We start from the raw sequence: 22120 nt of genomic DNA, 5'->3' as shown, positions 1-22120 counted from the left end.
GCTCCACCTTTTAGGACCAGATCTGTGTGCTAGGTACCCCAACAGAAGGGTGACCAAAAATGGGGGACGGTACAATATGGTTCCATTGGTACCATCCACAACTTTTCACAGTCTAAACGGAAAAAATGCGTACTGAACTAAACTGAACCGTATCGTACTGCTCGGTGGAAATGGGGCTTAGGGGCTATACACATGCTGCACCTTTAACTGCCTGGAAAACGCAAGTTCGGATGCTTGGCGTTACTTTTGTTCCTTTTTTGAGCCAGCTTTCATGAGAGTGGCGGCAGGTTGCGTCTGAGGTTGCTAAGCAGTCTTTACAGTCACCATATCATAGCCTATTTACCTCAGATCCTGAGTGCAGGGCTGATTTTCTTCCAGGTGCTGCATATCGCTCATGGGACAGAAGAAAAGCTCTGGCAGATCTGCACCAAAAAGATCAACTTTTCAATATTTACCACAGAATGATATTTACCAGCTGTGTCAGCTGTGATTGGTTGGTCCTCGTCACATGACATGCGGTGTGCACTGCTTTGTTTTAAAAGTTGAACTTGGTTCATCTCGCAGTCGCAGCACAACCGTTTCACCCTGAAATATACTCAGGAACTAGCCTGAGTGTCAGACTGAAGCTCCCAGAACCTTCAGTCTGACATTGCCTCCATTGAAGGCGATTTACAAGGGGGAGGGAATTTGATTTTTCCCTAACCAATCAGTAGAGATCAACGACTCACCCAGAATCTGACGTCATTAGTATCCATGCCTGAAAACAAGCAAGCATTGCCCGTTTAAAATGTCTACGTCATCGTACACGCTCAGCTGCATCGCCGTTAAATCCAGTTTAGCAGCTTCCTTAATTTGGTCCTCCATTAACATGAGCAGTGGCGAAATACCTCGATAGCATCGTTAATGTGGTCTGTAGGATCTGTAGCGGTTGCCATTGTTGCTATCGTCACCAGTTACCCACCAGCGCACAGCTTGACATCAGTGTGGCGCTGATTGGCTAATCGCTAGACCTGCCCCCACCCCCAGCATTCATTGGTCCGTCCATCATTTGGACGAGATAAATCGCAAATTCATTGCAGTATGCCAGACCAGAGATGCAAGCCTACTCTACTCTACTCTAGCCCAGAGTAGGCTTGCATCTCTGGTCTTGCAGTATGCCAGACCAGAGATGCAAGCCTACTCTGGGCTAGGTCTATGGTCTGGAACCAGGCTACTCAGGAACACAATCTCAAAAAGGGTCGCTCTAGCGTTTGAGTGCGCCTGCCGCGCAGCTACATTGAAAACAATGAATTTTAGGGCGTAAAAAAACACAGCATGTGTTTGGCCCCTTGTGTTGCACAAATGCCCTTAGTGGTTACATTGCAGCCTGTTTTGCCGCTGATGGTTGCAGCCCTCTCACTCATTACTAGACCGATTTCAAAAGTTAATGTTACCACTAGTCATTGAGACACAAAACATGGGAAAATAGGGTCCAGGTTGAAAAATACCTAAGTTACCCTTTAAGTATCAGCCTATAAGATCTGAATACGTCTTCCACCAGAAGACAGTTTGATGATTAAAGAAGACCATTGCTTACTTGTGAGCTTTGGTTTTTTTTTTTTTTGCACCAACTTGTGTGATAATGCCCACACACACACACACACACACACACACACACTGAAGGAGGAGGGAGGGCTGCATCGCTACAAACTCCTGCCTGGCAGTGCCTGCACTTTTCAGAGCTACTCCCCCTCCTGAGGAAGCAGAGGCGTGCTGTCTTTCTCCGCAGAGAGGGGACTCGATCCGGCCAGAGAGGGCTCAAATAAGAGAGGAGGGTCAGAAATAAAGTACAGACCGCAATGGGGGACGAGCTGAACCGCAGAGAGACGAAGACGGTCGCTTAATCTGCCTGCGTTATGAACGATATGCGGGGGAAACACACGACAGTTTAGGTCGCAGTGATTTCACATCAAAAGACGTTAAGGACCAACGGTCGGAAGTACCTGAATACCTGCAGTGTGTTCCGCTCCAACATTAGCCTCGGCTCGGTGACATTGAGACACTGAGAGACACACAGGGGGTTTCGGGGTGCTACAAGACGGGACAGGAGGAGAAAGTTTCTCAAGCTTGGCGCAGACACAGCGGTGAAACAATGCGGCTGACCCCGACAAAGTGTCTCTCATCGGCAGCCCTGCTAATCCTGCTGGTTGTCCGCTGGTCCGACAGCAGTAAGTAAACAGTTACATGCTAGGTGGCTAAGCTAGCACGCTAAGTCCCCTTTGACATTTGTGTTGTGGCTGATGATGAGACATGTTAATAACGTCATTAACGGTGCTTTAACGCTGCATGTTTCGCAACCTTTGGCAGCCAAAATACTGCTTAAGTCCAGACTTGTTTGACCTTCTCTTATTCCCGTAGCTTAATTAATGTATTTCTTTGTGGGGGTGTCTTTTTATTTTAGTTTCGTTGTCTGCGCAAGAGGCGAACCAGTTTCTGAGCAGACACAGGAGAGCAAATCAAGTTTTCGAGGAGACGAAGCAAGGACACTTGGAGAGGGAGTGTGTGGAGGAAAAGTGCACCAAAGAGGAGGCCAGAGAAGTGTTTGAAAACGACCCGGAGACGGTGAGTATATTGTGGCACCACTGAAGTTGTGGTTTTAAGTCCAAGGTTGCGTGCAGCAACCAAAACACAACCACAACACAACCACAACACCACACCTTCCTCCACTGAGGCACTGCAGCACTATGAACTCCACTCAGCTACTCAAATCATTACCAGCTTAAATAGTTTGTGTCATTTAATTTAAAGAACATACAGCTGCAAGGTTGGTTGTTTACATCATGTTCATATTGACTGTAAGTTGATCAATGTAATGCAACAGCAGACTAATGATTCATTGTCTGGGCTGCTGGTGTTCATGCTCCAATAAGTTCAGACAGCTGATAGCTGTCAGTGCACATATTATCCTCATGTCAAAGACTTGGCGTGTTTTTTATTGTTTGTTTCTGCGACAGACATTGAGTCAGCGTGACTAAGCCTTCGTTTATGAAATAACACTGTCAGTGAAGACACAGCTATCCCTCCACCCCTCGTCATACATGTGTGCACACATAAACACACAGTCACTTGTTTTTTAACTTGGCTTAAATATATTAAGTTTGCTAAAATTTGGCCCTGCTTGGTGAGGTTCCTGCCAAATATGGAAGCCTCCATCTCTGTTCCCAACATCTGTATCGCTGTATGTCTACACATGCCTGCTCTTAAATGTCCACACACTCACATGTGAACGATGCAAACAAACTCCTCTGGTCTCTTGGGAATGTGATTAGCTGCTTCCTGTTGAAGTTGAGGTGAGAAATGTGTTTCATTCATACACAGTAATGCACATTGCCTCACTAATCTGTACAGCTGCACAGCTTCCACCCTCTTTTTCCATTTGGTGTTTACCAACAAACAAAATCCATCACACTATGTGCATATGGGAATCCTTACCGCAGATTAGTTTCCATTCTTCATTCACGACTGCACAGATTAGCCTTTCCATCCATGTGAATTCTTAAGCCTATTGAATGTATGTGCTGAATGCAGAATGTGCAAGCTCCAGACATATAAATTATGTAATGTGTCAGAAAACATGCAACGTGGGCTAGCAGACTTTTTCTCGCACTAATCATTGTGTGTGAACGTTACTTGGGTCATAGCATGGGCCATTTATAGTACAAACTCTTGCACAAACCCTTGTTAAGGAATTAGACAAAGTATTTCTTGGCATTGTTGTATGTTTTGTTTGTTTTAGGGCTTGATTTGTAAATCAGAGGTTTAGATAAAGTTTTAGCTTTTAGCACAGCCGACGCTGTGCTCCTCAACAATCGCTCTTACTCTTGAAGTTTTGCCATCATGAATTGCAGCAGGCGAGGGACTGAATGAGGCAATCGATGAGTCAGAGATTACTCGTAAGATTAGCCAAATGGACAGACATGGAGGCTGAGGGAGGGAGGATTAAAGTGAAGTTGAGCTGGGTTCAGAGGAAAAGGTGATGTCAGGTGACATCCCCTCTAGTTTGAATCAGCTGGGCGCACATCACCATCACAAAAGCGTTTGTGTACCCGTAGTTTTCCATTGCGTGACACAAAGCTGCAGACTCATTCAAAGCTGCATTATTCATTCTCAAAGTGCCCATCTCTGACTCTGCATTTTCTCCTGCTGCAGCTCTCTGGCTCTGCAGAGAGAGGGTGTTCCTGGATATTTAAAGTTGCTGGTGTCTTACTTGTTAAGTGAAAGTTAAGCAAACTAGTTCTGGGACCACACTTCATCTTAACCAAATGTTACTGTGACAGATCATTTTTTGCAGCACATCAGGGGTATAATCAGGCAATTATGCTGTGTAATATGTTCCTATCTTTAGCTGGCTTTTGTCTGGTAACTGATTCATACAAGAGATTTTTTTTTCGCCTCATCTTGCTGCATCTGGGTCCTACTGCAGCAGAAGCTCTCTGAAGTCTGTGCCTCCAGAGCCAGTCTTTCCATTGGTAGATCATCCTCAAATTTTTGACCTACATGTGGAGGAGTACTGCAGCCAGGAGGCGAGATGGGATGCTGCTACTGTAAGGAATGCAGAGAATTCTCAGGAAGCCTTTGGCAAAGGGCCGCACCCATTACAGAGAGGACACACAAAGATTACAGACAAATCATCGTAATTTCTCTCTTTGGACATAAAGCACACACCCACAGAGACACAAATGTCATAATTAATGAGTGTTTATGAGCTTGTTTTCACTCCCTTGAGTATGAGCGCAGAGATCAGGCATGAAACGAAACCAAATCCTAGATTATGTCAAGTATTAGCGGAACCCCCCACTACTAATCGTAAGCATTTATTTAGATTATCTTGTTCTGTTTAGATTTTTGTTTATACGCCTACGTAACTTTATCCGTCTCTCTTCCATGTGTTTTCCCTGATGTAGGACTACTTCTATCCCAAGTATTTAGGTGAGTTATCCTCCTGACTAAAACTCTTCATCTCTACTCCTAACAGCCAGCTTGACTGATTATATGTTTATAATGTCTTTGCTTTCATTTTTGTTTGTGTGTAGCCTGTGTGGAGAAGTTTGGAGATGCTGAAAAGAAGAAACAGGATCTGGTTACATGTGTCCACAGTAAGTTTAATGCTCTCTTATCTGTCTACTGACTTAACTTTAGAGCTTGATGGCATACTGGTTGATAGGTGTCTTTTTCTTACCCCTTCGTTCTGTCTCTCTTTTCACTGTGAAAGTTTTATTACATCCAAGCAGAGGCACTTAGTTGTAGTATAGGGTTGGGCTGCACTGCAGTACCACCACACTGCATCACCCTCAGGCACACGCTCTCTAAGCAGAAAAGGAAACAGAGGGAAGGATGATGAAAAGGTGCTTAATTTCTTCGGTAACTGCAGGTCAGTTGTTGCAGCGTGACACACCAGACTAATGCTGTGACTTTGAAGTAGCCTCAGTGTGCTACATGTGCGTGAGCCCAGGTATCCATGAGTAATATTGCAGCACTCTGCCACAGTGATGCTGCAGATTGGTGAATGAGCGGCACACCCCTTCAGTCGTCACTCACTCGCTCGCTCTCCCACTCTGGGTGACTGCACCAGCATCTTCGTGAGCCGAGCCGGAAGAGTGACGTGAAAAAAAAAAAAAAAAGTCTGACGTGTGTGAAGCGCAGGATTCCTGCTGCATCAGGATACAAGAGACAAGAGACCGACCCGGCTTTACTGCTATTGGTTGAGGAGGCTCGGGGGGGTTTCCATGACTCAGCTGCAGCATCATGACAAGGCAGCTCACCACCTATCTCCCTCTCGCCACTTTTTCTCTCTCACGCTGCAAATCTGTGCCCATCTGTCTCCTGCAGACTAGTAGTGGGTGGTATACCAGTATCAAAGCAGATCATGACATTCCTCTAATTCCATTTATGGACTATGTCAGACATGGGATTTTACAAACATGGCATGGTATGGAAAGCTACAGCTTCATATGTGCACATACCAAAAGCTGATTTCATTGTAAGCACAGCAGACAGTGTTTATTCTCCCACTCCCCCCTGTTTCTGTTCCCTTAGTCTGCAGTTTGCAAATGTTTTGTGAATTGCAGCAGAAAAATTAGAATAATTAAAAACACATCTTTTCTCCAGCATAAGTGACACAAATGGTTGCTGCTCTGTAAACTTTGGAGGGCTCATCTTAATCGTCACTGTAGTAGCCCACAGTGTGTGCTTTATTAAATGAAATTGAATTTATACATGCTGTCAAGGGACCTCTAAAATTTTAAGGAGGGAAACAAGTGTGGCTCCTGCCAGCTTATAGACCCCAACATATTACTGACCAGGGGCTTTGGTCTGATTCATTCATTAACTGCCTAAAGAAAAAGGCAAGCAACCTAAAGAAGCATGTGCTGATACTGCTGAAGATATTTTCATATTTCTTTATCAATACTGTTTACAATTTGGTTGCAAGTTACTTTGACTGAAATGAAACAACACTTGAAAGTAACGGTTGTCAGGTGGCCACTAGTAATAATTTTGAGAAACTGGCAACCAGTTCTTGACCTTTGGTTGCCATCAGTGGCATTAACACAGAAAATAGCGACAGCAAACAGCAAAACATGCACCCAAAAATATATAATTTTTTACTTTTCTTTGCATTGGGAATATTTAAATATTGATGTTAGAGTCACAATGCTGCAGGTGACAGTGCTGCACGTACTTTGGTGCATGTACTCACGTAAGCGTGGCAGGGTTACTACGGTATGCGATTTTCAAGGTATACTAACTGTCTCAGGAATTATCACGGAATACAGTAGTACACATTTAGTGTTATCCGTTATAATGACCCCTAAAGGAATGAAAACAGAAGGGCTTTTGTTTTTGGAACGAACACTTAATTAATATTGAAAGTTAAAACCCTGTTTTTACACGAAAGTATGGGTAAAAAGTCTGACAGGTGGGGAGTAAAGGAGATGCAGGTGAGATTCTCCATCGTTGCGTTTATTAAAGTTTTTTAAAATTTTTAACTTAACATAAAATCAGTGTCCGATGGTTTTGTTTTCAGTAGGCTAACGTGACACTAACAGTATTATACATCATGTGTACTTGCACACTTTACATTTCAGAGAGAATATATCAGATTTTTTTACATTATTGCATCATCAGTTTGGAAAAAAAGTGACCCAAGTGAATGGTATAACATGATATCAGGACATTTTATTAGGTTGTTGTTCAAGTTATAACATGATTGTTTTATTAATTTATTTATTTGATTTAACAGGGACAGTGCACAGCTACTTAGCTGTGCCAGAGTTAGCTATAAGCTAATTTTCATCCGTAGTCCCTGGGCAGGAAACATAGAGTAGTAACAACAGCAAGACAACACAACATCAAATCATTGCAATAAATAAAAGTAACAACAACAATAAAACTACAACATTAAGATATAACAAGATTTCATGGTGTTAGATCCAGTGTTTGAGTTAATGTGTGATGGACGCATGATGGGGTTGATTTTAGCCATGATTTCATCTTAAATTTAAAGCCAACAAAGCTGTTGTACTGTCTTATCTCACTTGGTGCTGAGTTCCAATAGTTTGCGATAGATTGGTCGAGTTATTAAATGATTAGTTGAGTTGATTACATGATTAGGGTTTTTACTACATTTTCGATCAGGCTAAGTGCAAATTTTATTACATTTTCATTATTACATAATGTCATCATCTTGTTTATTGTGAGAACGTCTCACAGGTGGAGGATGTAATTGTTACTGATTTGATTTTGCCACTGTGTGTTGCACACATGTGTTAATAGTTTAGTTGTTTAGTTGTCTTGGTGATTCTGCTGTCAACGTGCACGTGCCAAAGCTCTGACAGATTATATGTAACTCCAGTCACTGGAAGCACTGGACGTTTCACCAGTGAAATTAAGGTATTTTTATCTACAATCTTGTACATCATTCAGTAAAACAGTTGTGTCTTTGTTTTTCACGTGAGCTTATCTCTCTCCTGCTCCTCTCATTCTCTCCACACTGTCCTGTTCTCTGCCTGAACTCCAGCTAACATGCCCAGACTTGTCGAGCAGTCAGACTCCACTTCTAGGAAAAGGAAAGTGCACAGGGAGAGAAAAAATTTACACATGTGCTCGCTTACACAAGCTGGAAGTGAAAGAGAGGACACAAGTGAAAATATCTAATAGGAAAAACAGAACAAATACAAAAAAAACAGAACAGAGAGGTTGAATTTCAATTTGATCTTGTTTTTTGTGAGGTGGAGGACAGGTATGCTGGGAAGGACAGAATTAGGGCATCTCCTACAGGAGGGCTTAGCCAGCATTAGGCTATTTATATTGAACTCCTGATATGCAGAACATAAGAGATGCCCTTCCTCTGTCTGGTGTCAGTATACAGTTACACTCACTGTATGCATCCGCTTTGCAGACTCAATCTTAAAGCAATAATAACTCTTCCTCCCTCTGCATCTGTCTGTATTTGCTTTTCTCTCACTTGTAGATATTCCAGACCAGTGCTCTCCTTCTCCCTGTAATGCCAGAGGTACGGTGCGCTGCGAGGACAAAAAGGGCGACTTCCTATGTCACTGTTTCACCGGCTGGACAGGAGCCAGATGTGAAAAAGGTACTGTCATAGCATGGCAAGTGACAGAGGATATATATAGGTGGACACTGTGTGCTAGAGCTCAGCAGAGGTTGAATTTTTGCACCGTCATTCAGTGTCACATCAAGCGTCTCTGGGTAGATGTAGTCTCAGTGACCTTGAGTCTGACAGCCAACTCCTGTCACGCCCACAGATACAAAGATGAGGCTTCCTGTCACTTTCATTGTCATATTACTGTCAAATATTTTCATTGTTTCTCATCATGTTGATGTGAATGGTGTTTTATTTTGACCTCCCAATTCTTTTCCAGTGTTTCTGTTTCAGTTTTATGTTACAATTGAAACAGTTGTTGTTGACATGCCTCTTCAACATCCAACTGCTGCTGCTGCTATTAATGATGTGTGAATGGTGTGTCAGGTCAATATGAGCTGCATGTACGGGAACTCTCAACACCAATCTCTTTGTCTCATCAGAGGTCAAAGCTAGTTACTGTGTATAAATATGAGGGGGAGGCTTGTGCTGAAACTCAGAGCAAGGGTTGCACTTTTACAAGGGAAATGTAACAAATATTAAGTGTACAAGCAGGAACTGGAAAACACACATAATTTATACAGACACACTGTGAGGGAGAGGGGAACATGTTGATTTATGGCACGGCCACCATTCCACACATTTCCACTGTGACTCATCCTGCCACCTTACTGTGAGAGGAAACCAAAACAGATTCAGTTTGACTCGGTCTGAGCCTTTTCCACTTGACGACCGCACTCCTCCTAAACACTCGACTGCAACACTCAGCCGCAATGACATAGTGTGTCAGTTATTTGTGAGGCGTTTGACAAAGTACAAATTCATAGGACATTTAAGTGAGTTTTTCAAACTGTATCAAGTCTCACGCTGTGGGCTCCTACTTCAAAACTTTAAAATTAAACATTAAGAATTGGTTACATTAAGCACAGCACGATCATCCTGAATTACTATGGGAAATTTCAACACAAGCCAAGGAGCCTAATGCTCCTCACAGCCTATGATGATTTTTTTCCTGCCTACATGTTGACTGTACCACCATCCTATTTGCAGATGTCGACGAGTGCAGCAAAAGGAACGGAGGGTGTGACCATGAGTGCAACAACACTATGGGCAGTTACCGCTGCTCCTGTCACGAAGGCTACATGTTGGTAGGACGCCACATGTGTAACGGTAAGCACGTCATCTGACAACTGGAACATGTCAATACTGTAGCTGCAAATAACACTTCAGTCTGTATTTTAACTGTTATTACCCACCTCAAACTATAAAAATAGATATTACTTCTGCAGGTATTCTTGTATGAATATTTTTAATTATTCACAAGGATTTTTTTCTATTTGAGGCCCCTTTAGTAATCCAGTGGCAGTGATGTTCTGTCTTGTGGCATAATTCTCTTTGTAAGACCCTTTGATAGGTCCAACATTTCACTGTGGCCACAAAAAGTTACTCTGTGGCCACCAAATATCTCCTGTAGGTGGCCTTCTTTGGCCCCCAAGTTTGATCAGGTCTCTCTTGAGAATTAGACTCTAGCCCTTTTTACACAGAGATTGCACGATAGGGCAGCTACAAAGTCCCTTTGTTACACTGCCCTTTCTTTTTAACACAGAACCAAACAATGGCTGCATCATGTTGCCTCAGTTTGTGATTTTAGATAGCATGCTGGCATTCCAGAGACAAATAAAGGCATGATGTGTAACACAACAGCATCGGCCTTTAGTGTGACATACAACATACATGTCATCAGCACTTTCTAAACAATAACAGTGGCATAACATGCTACTAACAGTCATTTACTGTCCTTGTTAAATGGTCTCATTGTCTCCCCGATTTGCGGACATTTTGCCTGCTGTTCTTCTTTGCTTTAGCTGCTAACTGCTATTTGCTGCTTTTTAAATCTCCTGGCAGTGGGTCGCACCCTTAACACATCGTCAAAACATCACACCTGTCCCATCCATGGTCCTGTCCTGCTGGCTGTTCCTTTACACAGATGTCCATTTGGCACGCTGTCCCCTCATTGTGCAACCATACCGTTTATAAAGACCGGTGAGGCAGAATAATGGCGCGATACTCCTGCCTTTAACAGGCAGTGTAAAAGGGGCTTTTGTATCTCAATGAGGTTACCTTTGTAAATAAAGGTTAAATTAAAAAAAAAAAGAAAAAGCTCCATGCTGCGAGCCTTCGCCAGCACAACATTACAGTTCTATAAACATCCTGATTCATTCATTCTTTGAAGACAGCAAACAGAACTTGTGGCCTGCTAGCTACCGATATGAATAATGGTTTTTACTAAGCCTACTCAAATATAGTGTGTACAGTCTCTAAACATTGTGTCCTTGGTGTAAATATTTATTTCAGTGTGACGTAGTGTCAGTGAGTGCTGAACATGCACATACTGTATGTACAGTATGATGTTGACACTCAGTTTGAAACAATCGGTCTGTTGTCCTAATTTTAAAGCTGTTTTGGGGTTAGATTTATTATCAAGGTCATTTTGATTCAAGTGGTTAATCAATCAGGACCAGATTTTACGAGCATCTGTCTTGTGGCTGATTTTAATTTCCCAGTCCTCAAATTAATCCAAATTAATTTTAGGTGTCTGGTGTCTTTTCCTGACCCATTTTATTCCTGACACTGATGAGCAAAAGTACAGACAACCTTGTCCGATCATGTCCTTCCAGCTGAGGAGTCGACTTTATAGGCTTCCCGATTCTGTGAATTTCCACCAGACGTTGACCCGTCCGGCTGACCACATTTTGTGTCTTTCAGATGTGAACGAGTGTGAGGATCCAGGGGTGTGTGGAACAGCACGGTGCGAGAATAAGGAGGGCAGCTACGATTGTTTGTGTGACATCGGATATGTCTACGACAATGAAACCAAGAGCTGTGTTGGTAAGCCTGTACGCACACACACACAAGCAGATGCACGAAGACACACAAACACACACGGTGTCAGGAGAACTGACTGAGGAGCAGCTTCAGCCTCAGCAGGACCTGATGCAGCTGTGTTGTGGGGTCAGGAAAGGAATGCAAAGACGTTGGGAGAAATTCAGTATAAGTAGGTAACAGGTCACCGTCTCCATTTCGGGGGGAAAATACACAGACTCACCCTGTGGTTCACCTTCGTTTGGTACACACTGTTACATCCATAGTGTCTTTTTGATTTCAAATGTGATAAAAACAGATATAAATGCCAAATAGATGAGGTAAAGCTAAAATGCAGTACTCAGAATTTGCAAACACAGAAGACATGTAATAGCTTTGCAGGATAGAAAAGTGTTTTCCATTTTTCAGACTCATCTTTAGTGCTTCTCCTTTAAACATGCAGGGATTTAAAAACACATTGACAGCAGCATCACCAAGCCAAATCTCAAGATGTACAAATATGATATTGTATACCATATGTCAAGCAGTGTTTATCGTGATTTTCTGAAGGGGCATTGGCTCAACACATATTTATACTCAAGGAACGGATGGATGTTGAAGTCCAAAAACATGCTGTCTTGGTATTTAATAAGATAACACAACAAGATATGTAATCACAACATCAGGTCTGTTGGTAAAACCTAGAATAAGAATTCACAGATCTAAACCAAAGTCATTAATCACTCTGTGACATGCACTGTTTTGCTCTGCAGTGGAAACCAGACTTTTCATAACCTCAGTGTCCCTCCTCTGAGAATTAACGTTTATTATAGCCAACCTTCTCATGGCCATGTAAGGTTGTACACGGAGCAGGAAGATACCACCCACTCAATGTCAAAGACCTCTTGACTCAAGTGTTGTTTGCATTCCCTGATATGTTGACAGGAAAGACATGCGATACTTGTCTTAATGCTTGTAGCACTGATGTTTTGAAAGTTTCGACTAATTCCTCCACTGATGGGACTCTGATAACTTCATGAACTCTGACTCTCTGATTCTCTGTAATCCTTTATGCCTCACTTATGATTTTCATCTCTCCTTCTCTTTTACTTCTACCTGCCCTTCAGATGTGGATGAGTGTGAGGCGCGTGTGTGTGCAGAGGAGTGTCTGAACACTCCTGGGAGTTTCCGTTGCTTCTGTGATGGTCGTCAGGGCATGAAGCTGGGCCAGGACCTCAGGAGCTGTAAGGTGAAATACATAAACTGTGGCAAAAATATTAACTCTCACCTTTGTTGTTAAATGTAAACTACATTCTTGATTAGTTAAACCATTTCAGATGAGTCAAGCTTTAAACACCCAAATGGTTCTAATAAAGGGGCAGCATGCATTATCTCAAGTTTTCTTTTTGTGTTTGCACAGCCGATAACTCCCTGTATGTCGCCGTCTCTGAAGAGGAACTCTCGCTCCCTCTACCTGGGCCGCATGTTCAGCGGCGTGCCGGTGGTGAGGCTGCGTTTCCGCCGGAGGATTCAAACTGGGTGAGAGACTTGTGTTTTGATGCTCAACTCTCTCAGCTATTGTCTCCTAACAAAAAGATCACACCCTTTCTACATTTATACTCAAGCATACAAGGCAGATAAATTATTAAATGGATCAATCACAACTCTTCAAATCCGCTGGCTGGTTCTGTTAAGACTGTTTGAGTTTCACTTATAGATGAGAAGACTTGTTTAAGTAAGTATTCAATTTTACTCTGGCACCAAACTATCCCAGTGCAGCCTGAGGAACTGCATGGAATTTAAGAAAAACTAAAATAATTTAGTTTTTACAAGCAATGAGCAGAAGCATAATACAGGCTTGTGGTTTTAATCAAATCCTGTTTTAGATTCTTTTTCACATTTTTTTATTAAAATAATACAGCAGGCTGAACGGTCCCTTTGTTTGATAATTTGTAAAATTCTTTTCTTGTTACCATACATAGTCACTCTGTAAAGTTGTGGAAGCTAATTCTAAAAAATGTAAAATATTAGCTGGGAAAATGCCGCCCTCTGTTTGAGTGCCAAGTGGAGAGCAGATAAAATTATTTTGGTCGCTCAAAGGAATTGTTTTTCTTCCTGCTCTTTTTCCTGTATTTTGTTTTTATTCACAATTATTTTCATCCTAAAACATACTTATTAAAATGCACACTCTGTCACTGCTCCCCACCCCCCAGCTTTTCTGCAGAGTTTGACTTCCGCACCTACGACCCCGAGGGGGTGATCTTCTTCGCCGGAGGTCACCTAAACAGCTCCTGGATCGTGCTGGCAATGCATCATGGGAAGCTGGAGCTGCAGCTGAAGTACGGCACAGTCAGCAGGGTCACCAGCAGCGGACCCATCGTCAATGACGGCCAGTGGAGAAAGGTTGGAGGATTTTGTCATGAACAGTGATACACTGATTTCCATTACCTTCATCAACTGATTGAACGCTCCTTAAATGTCTTGTTTTCTTCTCAGATCTCGGTGGAGGAGCAGGGGCGGAGTCTAGTGATTAAGATTGACAGGGAGGCCGTCATGAAGATCGCTGTAAATGGAGATCTGTTTACGTTAAAGAAGGGCATGCATGAACTCAACCTCACCGTGGGAGGAGTCCCTTTCAAAGAGGATGGCCTCGTCAATCAGGTGTTTATTTGCATATGTTTATGTATTTTTATGCCCCTGAGACGGCGACAACCATGTCTGGAGGTGTTGTGTTTTGGGTTTTTTTGTCTGTCTGTCCCATTCTTGTAAAAGCAATATCTCAAGAGCGCCTAGAGGGAATTACCTCAAACTTTGCACAAACATTCACCTTGACTCAAAGATGAACTATAAGATTTTGGTGGTCAAAGTTCATAGGTCAAGGTCAGTGTGACCTCTCATCCATCCTGTTCTTGTGAAAGTGACATCTCCGAAACGCCTGGAGCAAATTTCTTTAAACTTGGCAAAAACATCCACTTGGACTCAACAATGAGTTGATTTGAATCTGGTGTTTTTGGCCGTAACTAAAGAGTTTTATAAACTATGACAAAAACTAATGATAAAATGATGAAGTGATGATGTTTTTTTATCCAAAAGGTCAAAGGTCACTGTGACTAATGTTCTGCAAAAAACCCCAGTGTGTGTTTAATCTCCTGCTTCAGTACAGCAGGTCGGTCCTGGAGGAGTGATTGAACAGACAGTAAACAATGCTCAGTGATAAAGTTCATGATCAGGACAGACATGGATGTAAATTGTAGTTTGACTAGTTGTTGAAGGCGTACAACTGCGAGGGGGGAGTTCTAGTAGTGAATATGCACTACAGAAAGAAGTTCCTTACATATTTCTCAACTGGTGCGATTATTACGCAGGTGAACCCCCGTCTGGACGGCTGTATGAAGGAGTGGAGGTGGTTGACTGGTGAAGATACGTCCATACAAGAAACCATTCGGTCCAATGACAACATGCAGTGTTTCAGCACCGAAGAACCTGGAGCGTATTACCCCGGCACAGGCTTCGCCCTCTTCAACATCAGCTATGGTACAGTGTGTGCATGTGTGGGAGTGTTTTGCATGTCTTGCACATCTTCTTCCTGAAGTAGTTAATCACTGTTTAATTTGTTTGGATGAATGTCAGTTAGCTCTTGTCATCGCCCACTCTTTTGTCAACAGTTTGCCTCATTTTGTTTGTCAATAAAGTTCATGACCTGCTGTTTTCTCACTTCCTGTTATCACCACTTCAGAATTGCAGAACCTGAGTGTACAGTTGATCCTGCGTCCCACCTCTGCAATCGGTGTGCTGTTTGCACTTGTTCACCAGGACAGAGTCCCTCTCTCCATCACGCTGGCCGACTATCATCCCGGCATGGATGAATGGAGAGATGTAAGTACTTGATAAAGCTCAGTCTGTATATGTTTGTCGCTGTGAGTTTGATCTCAAAACTGACCTTTTGTGTGTCTTCAGTTTGTTCTGGTATCTATAGGTGATGTCATCGTTGCCAGCTCTCCTGCCCCCCTGTGTGATGGTGAGAGTCACGAAATCCAGGTGATGATCTCAGGCAACCAGACTCTGCTGCTGGTTGATGGAGAGTCTGGACGTAGTGAAGACACCGAAATTCCTCATGACCTGTTTTCCCAGTCCAGCACCTTTATAGGAGGCCTACCTGGTGAGGACACACACATTCATATACACATCTAGCCGGATGTTCTACATGCAGTATGTAGGGTTGTATTTGCACAGTATGGAGGAAAAGTGCTAGTGGTGAAGGAACAGTACAGGCATGTAAAGCTGCCAGAGATTACTGTACATTCAGTTGGAAATGAAGGACTAGACCTGTCATGATAATGACGTTATCGCCATATCGTACAAATACGCGGATGTGACCTTGACTATTTTACTGACTTTGATATAGCCTGTTGTGTTTGTTTTACATAAAAACGCCACAAACATTTTAGCCAACATGATGTCAGAATAAACTGCAGGGTTTTCCTGACCATTACCTCAGCAAGGTTATTCTTCCTCACCATCCTCGCCTTCTCGCGCGCACTTAAAAGGCGATACAGCTTTGATTACTGGTAGCTGGCAGCGTCAATTTTGCAGTGGGGAAGGCGCCGCTCTGATCAGTCCTGATGAAAATTTGCAGTCTATTAATTTCAAAAAGTGAGGCAAAGGGCTGCCTAAAGGTTGAAATGTAGCAACTCATACATACCATTTCTGAAGAAAAAGAGTGGCTTGATGGGGTGATAAATGTGTCAGCCCATACGATATTACAGTAGGAAAGATGCGGATAATATTAGGCTTGTATTATCTCAGCCAGTGAATGATGATAAAAGGCGATTCCTGCAAAATTCCTAGTGAGTGGCAGCTGAGTAAGTATTTCCCCAAACTGAAAAAGAACGCATAATAAAGATAGTCTTTTCACCTTGATGAGAATTGTCATCTATATTTAAGAAAACCTTTAAGTGTTGGTTAAAGGAACGGTGTGTAGGATTTAGTGGCATCTAGTGGTGAGGTTGCAGAACTGAAACTTCCCTTGTGTGCTAAGCATGTAGGCGAACTATGGTGGCTGACGCAATAAATCAAAAGGCCCTATCCGCAGCCAGTGTTTGATTTGTCCATTCTGGGCTACTGTAGAAGCGACATGGTGGACTCTGTGGAAAAGGACCCACTCCATATGTAGATATAAACGTCTTATTCTAAGATAAAGAAAACACAGTCTTATTTTCAGGTGATTATAAACTAATGAAAACATAGTTATGAATGTTATATTTAGTATCTGCCAATAGATGCCCTTGAATCCTACACACTGGACCTTCAATGTGTTTGCTGAGACTGACTGATTCAACCCACTGACTAATACTGTTTGCATACCCATAGTTAGGTCAACATTCGGACACCCACACAGTCCATCTTGTTTTCTCGTCATCACGTGTTGTCATTTCTTCCCTCAGATGTTCCTCTGGTGTCCACACTGGTGTCGGCACCCTACAGCGGCTGCATGGGGGTCAGTATTAATGGACAGTCTCTGGACTTGGACCAGGCCATCCATAAACACAACGACATCCGCTCACACTCCTGCCCCCTGCTGGACTCTCACCAGTGACCAGCGCACCAGTCTGCCAAAACTGATCCATACGCAGTTCATTGAGGCAATGGGGATTATTCCAATATATTTATAAAAGCTTTGACCAGTGGGGAGATGTTTTAGATTGGAATGTTAAAAAAAAAAAAGAAGGCTGGATCAGGTGTTGTGGTTCAGCTGGAGCCTTAGCCCAGGATCACCCTGTCCTTTTACTGTGATGACACTGCTGCCTAGAGGCATCTGCAGGGATTTTCACAGTATTCTGTCAGTAGTCAGCCAGAAAGCGATGTCCCCAGTACTAGGCAGAAGATACGGGAATAAATGCTGCACAACATTGCCTCAAAAACTGCCCATGTATCACAGCCTTGTAAGCCCGTAAGAACACGCAGGGCCTTATCTCGATCAATATCCAGTGGCTGGTCTCGGGTCAGCCTACTAAGCCTGGTGTCCTGTGCTTAGATGCAGATGTGACTGGAACTTTGTAGGCAGACTCTTCGCTGCAGCGGTCATGTTGCTTACACCCAGTCCACCTAAGGCCCACGCTCACAGAGCTTGAAATAATCAAGTGCTCATGTAGAATCCGATGAAAACAACAGGGACCAGATAAATAGTCCTTCATCAGCTACCCTACTCAGAGAAAATGTGTGAATAGGTGCTTAGATCTGCATGAGTGACTTTAGGGGTTGATTGGGGACTAAATTTGCTCCTAACAAGCTGAATCCCCTCCGTCACCACAGCAGGGGTGGCGTGCTATTAGGCACAACTCTGTGTTCTGTAGACAACCTTGCACATCGTTGCAGGCAGGAATGGACTGCCTACGAAGCCATTTTCTTGATTTGTTCTCAACTAAAGCAGCACTCCATGTCTGCCTGCAACTTTAAAAATCAACCATGTGCCTACAAAGAACAACCAACCCAAACTTCACGACAGCGTCCCTCCAGACAGGTGAATCATTTCACAAAGATGCAGTACTGTAACACACGAGCAGAGCTAATGCTTCTCTAAATGAAACGTTGTACTCATTGCAGTTAACACACTATGCATTTCCACCTGTGCATTTTGGAGTATCTTTTAAAGACCGACACCCTTCTCAATAATCGTCTGTCACTATCTTCGTCACAACGGCCCCTTCTTTCCCTCAGAATCACCCACTTACAGTTAAAACCTGCCATATACCGATCTGAGGATGATACGTTAGTCTCAGAAGCACAGGGAGACAAGAGGGGGCCCTCTCCATGTAGGAGAGAGTGAGCACTGCATCAAACGCACCACACAAGCTACTGAGAGTAAAAAGAGTGCGCTGTAATATACTGAATATGTAAATAATGTGACTGTACAATGCTTTATAGAAGACAGAAAACAAAAACACTACCTTACGCTCACTGAGGTTTTCTGCACATTTATGTTGATCCAAAGTCAAACTGTAATCTGAGTCTCTCAGCTTCAATTGCTTCCTTAAAAAAATGTTTGAGCAACAAATGCGCAGTTATTTTCTTGAAATAGGAATCGTGAGACCATGAGAGCAATAGCCAGGGATCAAAGTATCGTAACTCTTCAGTTTTTTTAAAATTTGATTTAATAGGTGCTGAGCAAATCAAAACACAATAAAAACAAAGAATGTCAGGAGCATTGTGACTGAGAATGCCAAAAGGGCTCCAGTGTTATTTTACTTCCCTCTGTAATGTATCATTTTCTAGTTTTTTGATGAATGAATGCCAGAATATAGAGCTTGACGAGTTATTGTTTTTTTTATTTTTATTATGTGTTGTATATTGAACTTGTCTTTAGTTTTCATTTTTCACTTTAACTGCCAGTATGTGTACAATACTGAGAGGAGTCTGCTTTTTGAGTTTTAACTTCCCTCAACAGTGAAAATCCTATTTAAAAAAAAAAATAAAAGCAGTTGTATGAACATCATAGAGTAAAATTGTATTTTCAAAAAAATGCATTTGTATCCTGTGTGGTTACTTAAACCTGTGTGACATGTTGGTTTACCTAATGTGCTAGTCATTTCCTGTTCAGCTTCTGACTGTAGTGAGTGGAGCAAAACAACATGAATTCAACTTTTTATTTCTAAGAGGAAGAATTATGTGGTTTCGTTGAAAAGTTACATACATAGTCTTCACTTTAAGGTGAAACAATACAGTGAAAACAGTGGTAGTAAAAATTGCACTGGTGATACTGAGATTTTAAAGGAAAGGTTTGACATCATAGGAAATACTTTCTTGCACAGAGACGAGAAGAGTGATAACCTTCACGTGTGTACATTAAAGGGTAACTTACTCATTCTTCAGCCTGGACCCTATTTTTCCATATTTTTGTGTTTAAGTGACTGACAGGACCAACAATTTCTAAGACTGGTCCAGTATTGACCGAGAGGGCTGCAGCTGGCAGCAGCGAAACAGGAAGCAATGTAACATTAATGGGCAATTGTGCACCGTCAATTTACATCCACATAAAGTGCTTGGTTTCGTCACTTTCCAAGTGTCTGACATCATTATTGAAGCATACCTACAAAGACAGACCCCTTTGTTAAAGAGTAAGATCCTTGGTGTTTAACCATAAAAAAGCCCAGAAATCGCTGTCCCCAAACCAACCACACTTTATTTTCATAAACCTTAATTTTATTATCATAAAATACACTTCATTCAAAGTCAAAAGAAACAAAATAAAACTCTCAAAAACAGTCTTAGTTTGTCTTTCCACTGTTCCAACAATCACCAGTTTTGGTTTGGTGAAAATAAACCTGTTAATTCACTCAGATGTTAAAACATGTGGGCTCTATTCACGCTAAAATTACAGTTTATTTACATGGAGTCTGGTGGGTTTGGCGATAGCAATTCGGGGCCTGTTTCTCGTTAAATAAAAAGGTCTGTGTCTGTAGGGATCCTATCTATAATGTTGTCAGACATGTAGAATAACAATCTGAGCCTGTCAGTGGCAAAAATAAGCACCTTTAGTGGACGTGAATTGACAGAGCACAAATGCCCCAAGTGGTTACACTGTGGCTCGTTTCACGGCTGTTGGCCGCACCCCTCTCACTCAATACTTGATAAGTTTCAAAAAATGTTTTGAGTAATCACTTAGACATGAAAACGTAAGGAAATAGAGTCCAGGTTGAAAAATACTTAAGTTACACTTTAAGTATGAAGCTACCGCCAGAAGTGGCTAACTGAGCTTCGCACACAGACTGGAAACGGGACAAACAGCTAGCCTGGCTCTCAGTAAAACTGTGAAATGTGTTTTTACATTTCGGTATGAGTGCGTATTAAACAAGCAAGATAAAACATGTTAATTAGTGAGCTTTTCATGTATTAAAAAGTAGATTTTCAGCCTAGAGCCAGCTGTTTCCCCATTTTCATTCTTAATGCTAAGCTAAGCTAACTAGCTGCTGACAGTAGCTTTACATTTACTGTAAAAACATGAGTGGTATTGACGTTCTCATTTAACTCAAGCAAGCATATTTCCCAAAATGTCAAACTCCTCCTTTAAATGTGCAATTTCGATGAAGCCCTTACTCCACATGTATGTGTACGCACCATGAATATATGCATTTCTTAAAAGGTGCCTCTTTAATACATTATGTATCTTATAGCAGCTACAGAACCCCATCCCCACAGCAGTTAACATGCGTCATCAATAATATATACAGCATATCGACTTTAAAGTGCACATTAAATGATTCACACTAACAGAATGAAACAACAGCAGCATCAGCGTCACTTACTCATTCACATTTCAAGAAAGCCCTTAAAATTGCCCGTACGTTAGTTAGTATACAGAGACAATACACAGGAAGACCTTTAACCCAATCTACACAAGTTAGAACAGAAACAACTATTAGATCACAGTCAAGCGTATGACTATACACTTATTCACATGTAATATGGAAGCATCTGAAGGCCAGCTCTAGGCTCAAAGAAAGGTTCGACATTTTGGGAAATACGCTCATTTGTGTACTTTCTGAGAGTTACAGTTAAGCTGTAACTTCAACTTAACTGGAAACGACCACCAAGAAACAGCCCTGCACATAACCCCCTGTTAAATGGGGTTTTGTAGTTTTTATACTTAAGTTTTTGTACAGAAAAGATTTAGAGATGCTTGTGGGCAGATTGTTTTCGTTGTACAGAACCAGGCTAGCTGTTTCCAGTCTTTGTGCTAAGCTAAGTTGGCCAGCATCACAATTATGAGTTAGAGATTTAAGAATGGTATCAATGTTCTTTTTAAAAAGGTGAATAAGCATATTTCCCAAGCTGTTTCCTTTAATGAATACACATGAGATAAGTTAAATCATGTCTATAATCACACTGCATTACTATAAATCTGTCTCTCCTCAGTGCAACCACATGAAACATAACATTCCTACCAGTACAGAGTAGCCGTGAAGCTTACTGACTCTTTTCCGTCACCTATGAAATGTATTGTGCTACATTCAGTCTGACCAGATCAAGATATTTCTCCTCCAACATGACCCAGATGTTTGTCCGAGGGCTCAGCAGGCATAAGGTGGAGGTTTCTCGAAGGGGCTGTAGGCGGCCCCGTAGAGGACAGGAGCGTTGGGTGATAGCATGTAGCCCCCTGGTTCCTGGGTGGCGCCCTGAGGCAGTGGCTGGGTGGGAGCCTGAGGGGGCTGCTGGTTCTGGTTCTCCTCAGACAGGCAGGAGCTAGAGGCATGGCCTCCCTCAGGGATCATCTGGGGAGTAGCAGGTGGCTGATAGCTGCTGTTGTGCTGTGGGAGAGGTGAAGAGACAGGGAGTGGTAGGTTGCATCGGTATGTGGAAGCAGAGCCAAAGATGCCTAAATTTATCTCTGACATTTTTATGTGAGGTGTGGTTTTTATTCTCTCTGTGTAGTTTGGTCATCTGGTAGCAGCCACAGAAACATCAGCAAAGATTCACCATCATCACCAATAAATCTGTGAGACACATTTCTGTCACCGCGATATAAATACAACAATGCATCTGCGGAGTTTTGAAGCTTATGTCACAGTTTATGGCACCCATAATGCATCAATCAAGTGTTCAGGTTTTTAACAGATTCTT

At 42.3% G+C, this 22120-nt stretch overlaps 2 protein-coding genes across 2 annotated transcripts in view; one reads left to right on the top strand and one right to left on the bottom strand.

Annotated features, from left to right (window-relative positions):
* Positions 1 to 1707: 1707 nt before the first annotated feature.
* gas6 (growth arrest-specific 6) lies at positions 1708 to 19022 on the top strand. Its single transcript, XM_033625234.2, has 15 exons — positions 1708 to 2207; positions 2441 to 2601; positions 4944 to 4968; positions 5073 to 5135; positions 8510 to 8632; positions 9692 to 9811; positions 11408 to 11530; positions 12631 to 12752; positions 12924 to 13042; positions 13717 to 13906; positions 14000 to 14164; positions 14869 to 15037; positions 15240 to 15379; positions 15461 to 15662; positions 16948 to 19022. The coding sequence occupies exons 1-15, from the start codon at positions 2132 to 2134 to the stop codon at positions 17097 to 17099; spliced, it is 1950 nt and encodes a 649-aa protein (XP_033481125.2). The 5' UTR covers positions 1708 to 2131; the 3' UTR covers positions 17100 to 19022.
* Positions 18299 to 22120, bottom strand: part of tmem255b (transmembrane protein 255B) — a 28858-nt gene continuing 25036 nt past the window's right edge. The window contains exon 9 of the mRNA XM_033625245.2: positions 18299 to 21807. Within this exon, the coding sequence (XP_033481136.1) occupies positions 21571 to 21807 (237 nt within the window). The 3' untranslated portion in view covers positions 18299 to 21570. The remainder of the gene's footprint in view (positions 21808 to 22120) is intronic.

Source organism: Epinephelus lanceolatus, chromosome 2, assembly GCF_041903045.1.
Source record: "Epinephelus lanceolatus isolate andai-2023 chromosome 2, ASM4190304v1, whole genome shotgun sequence".
Taxonomy (NCBI): Eukaryota; Metazoa; Chordata; class Actinopteri; order Perciformes; family Serranidae; genus Epinephelus; species Epinephelus lanceolatus.
The sequence above is the reverse complement of the archived record's forward strand: the minus strand, read 5'-3'. Positions and strand labels throughout refer to the sequence as shown.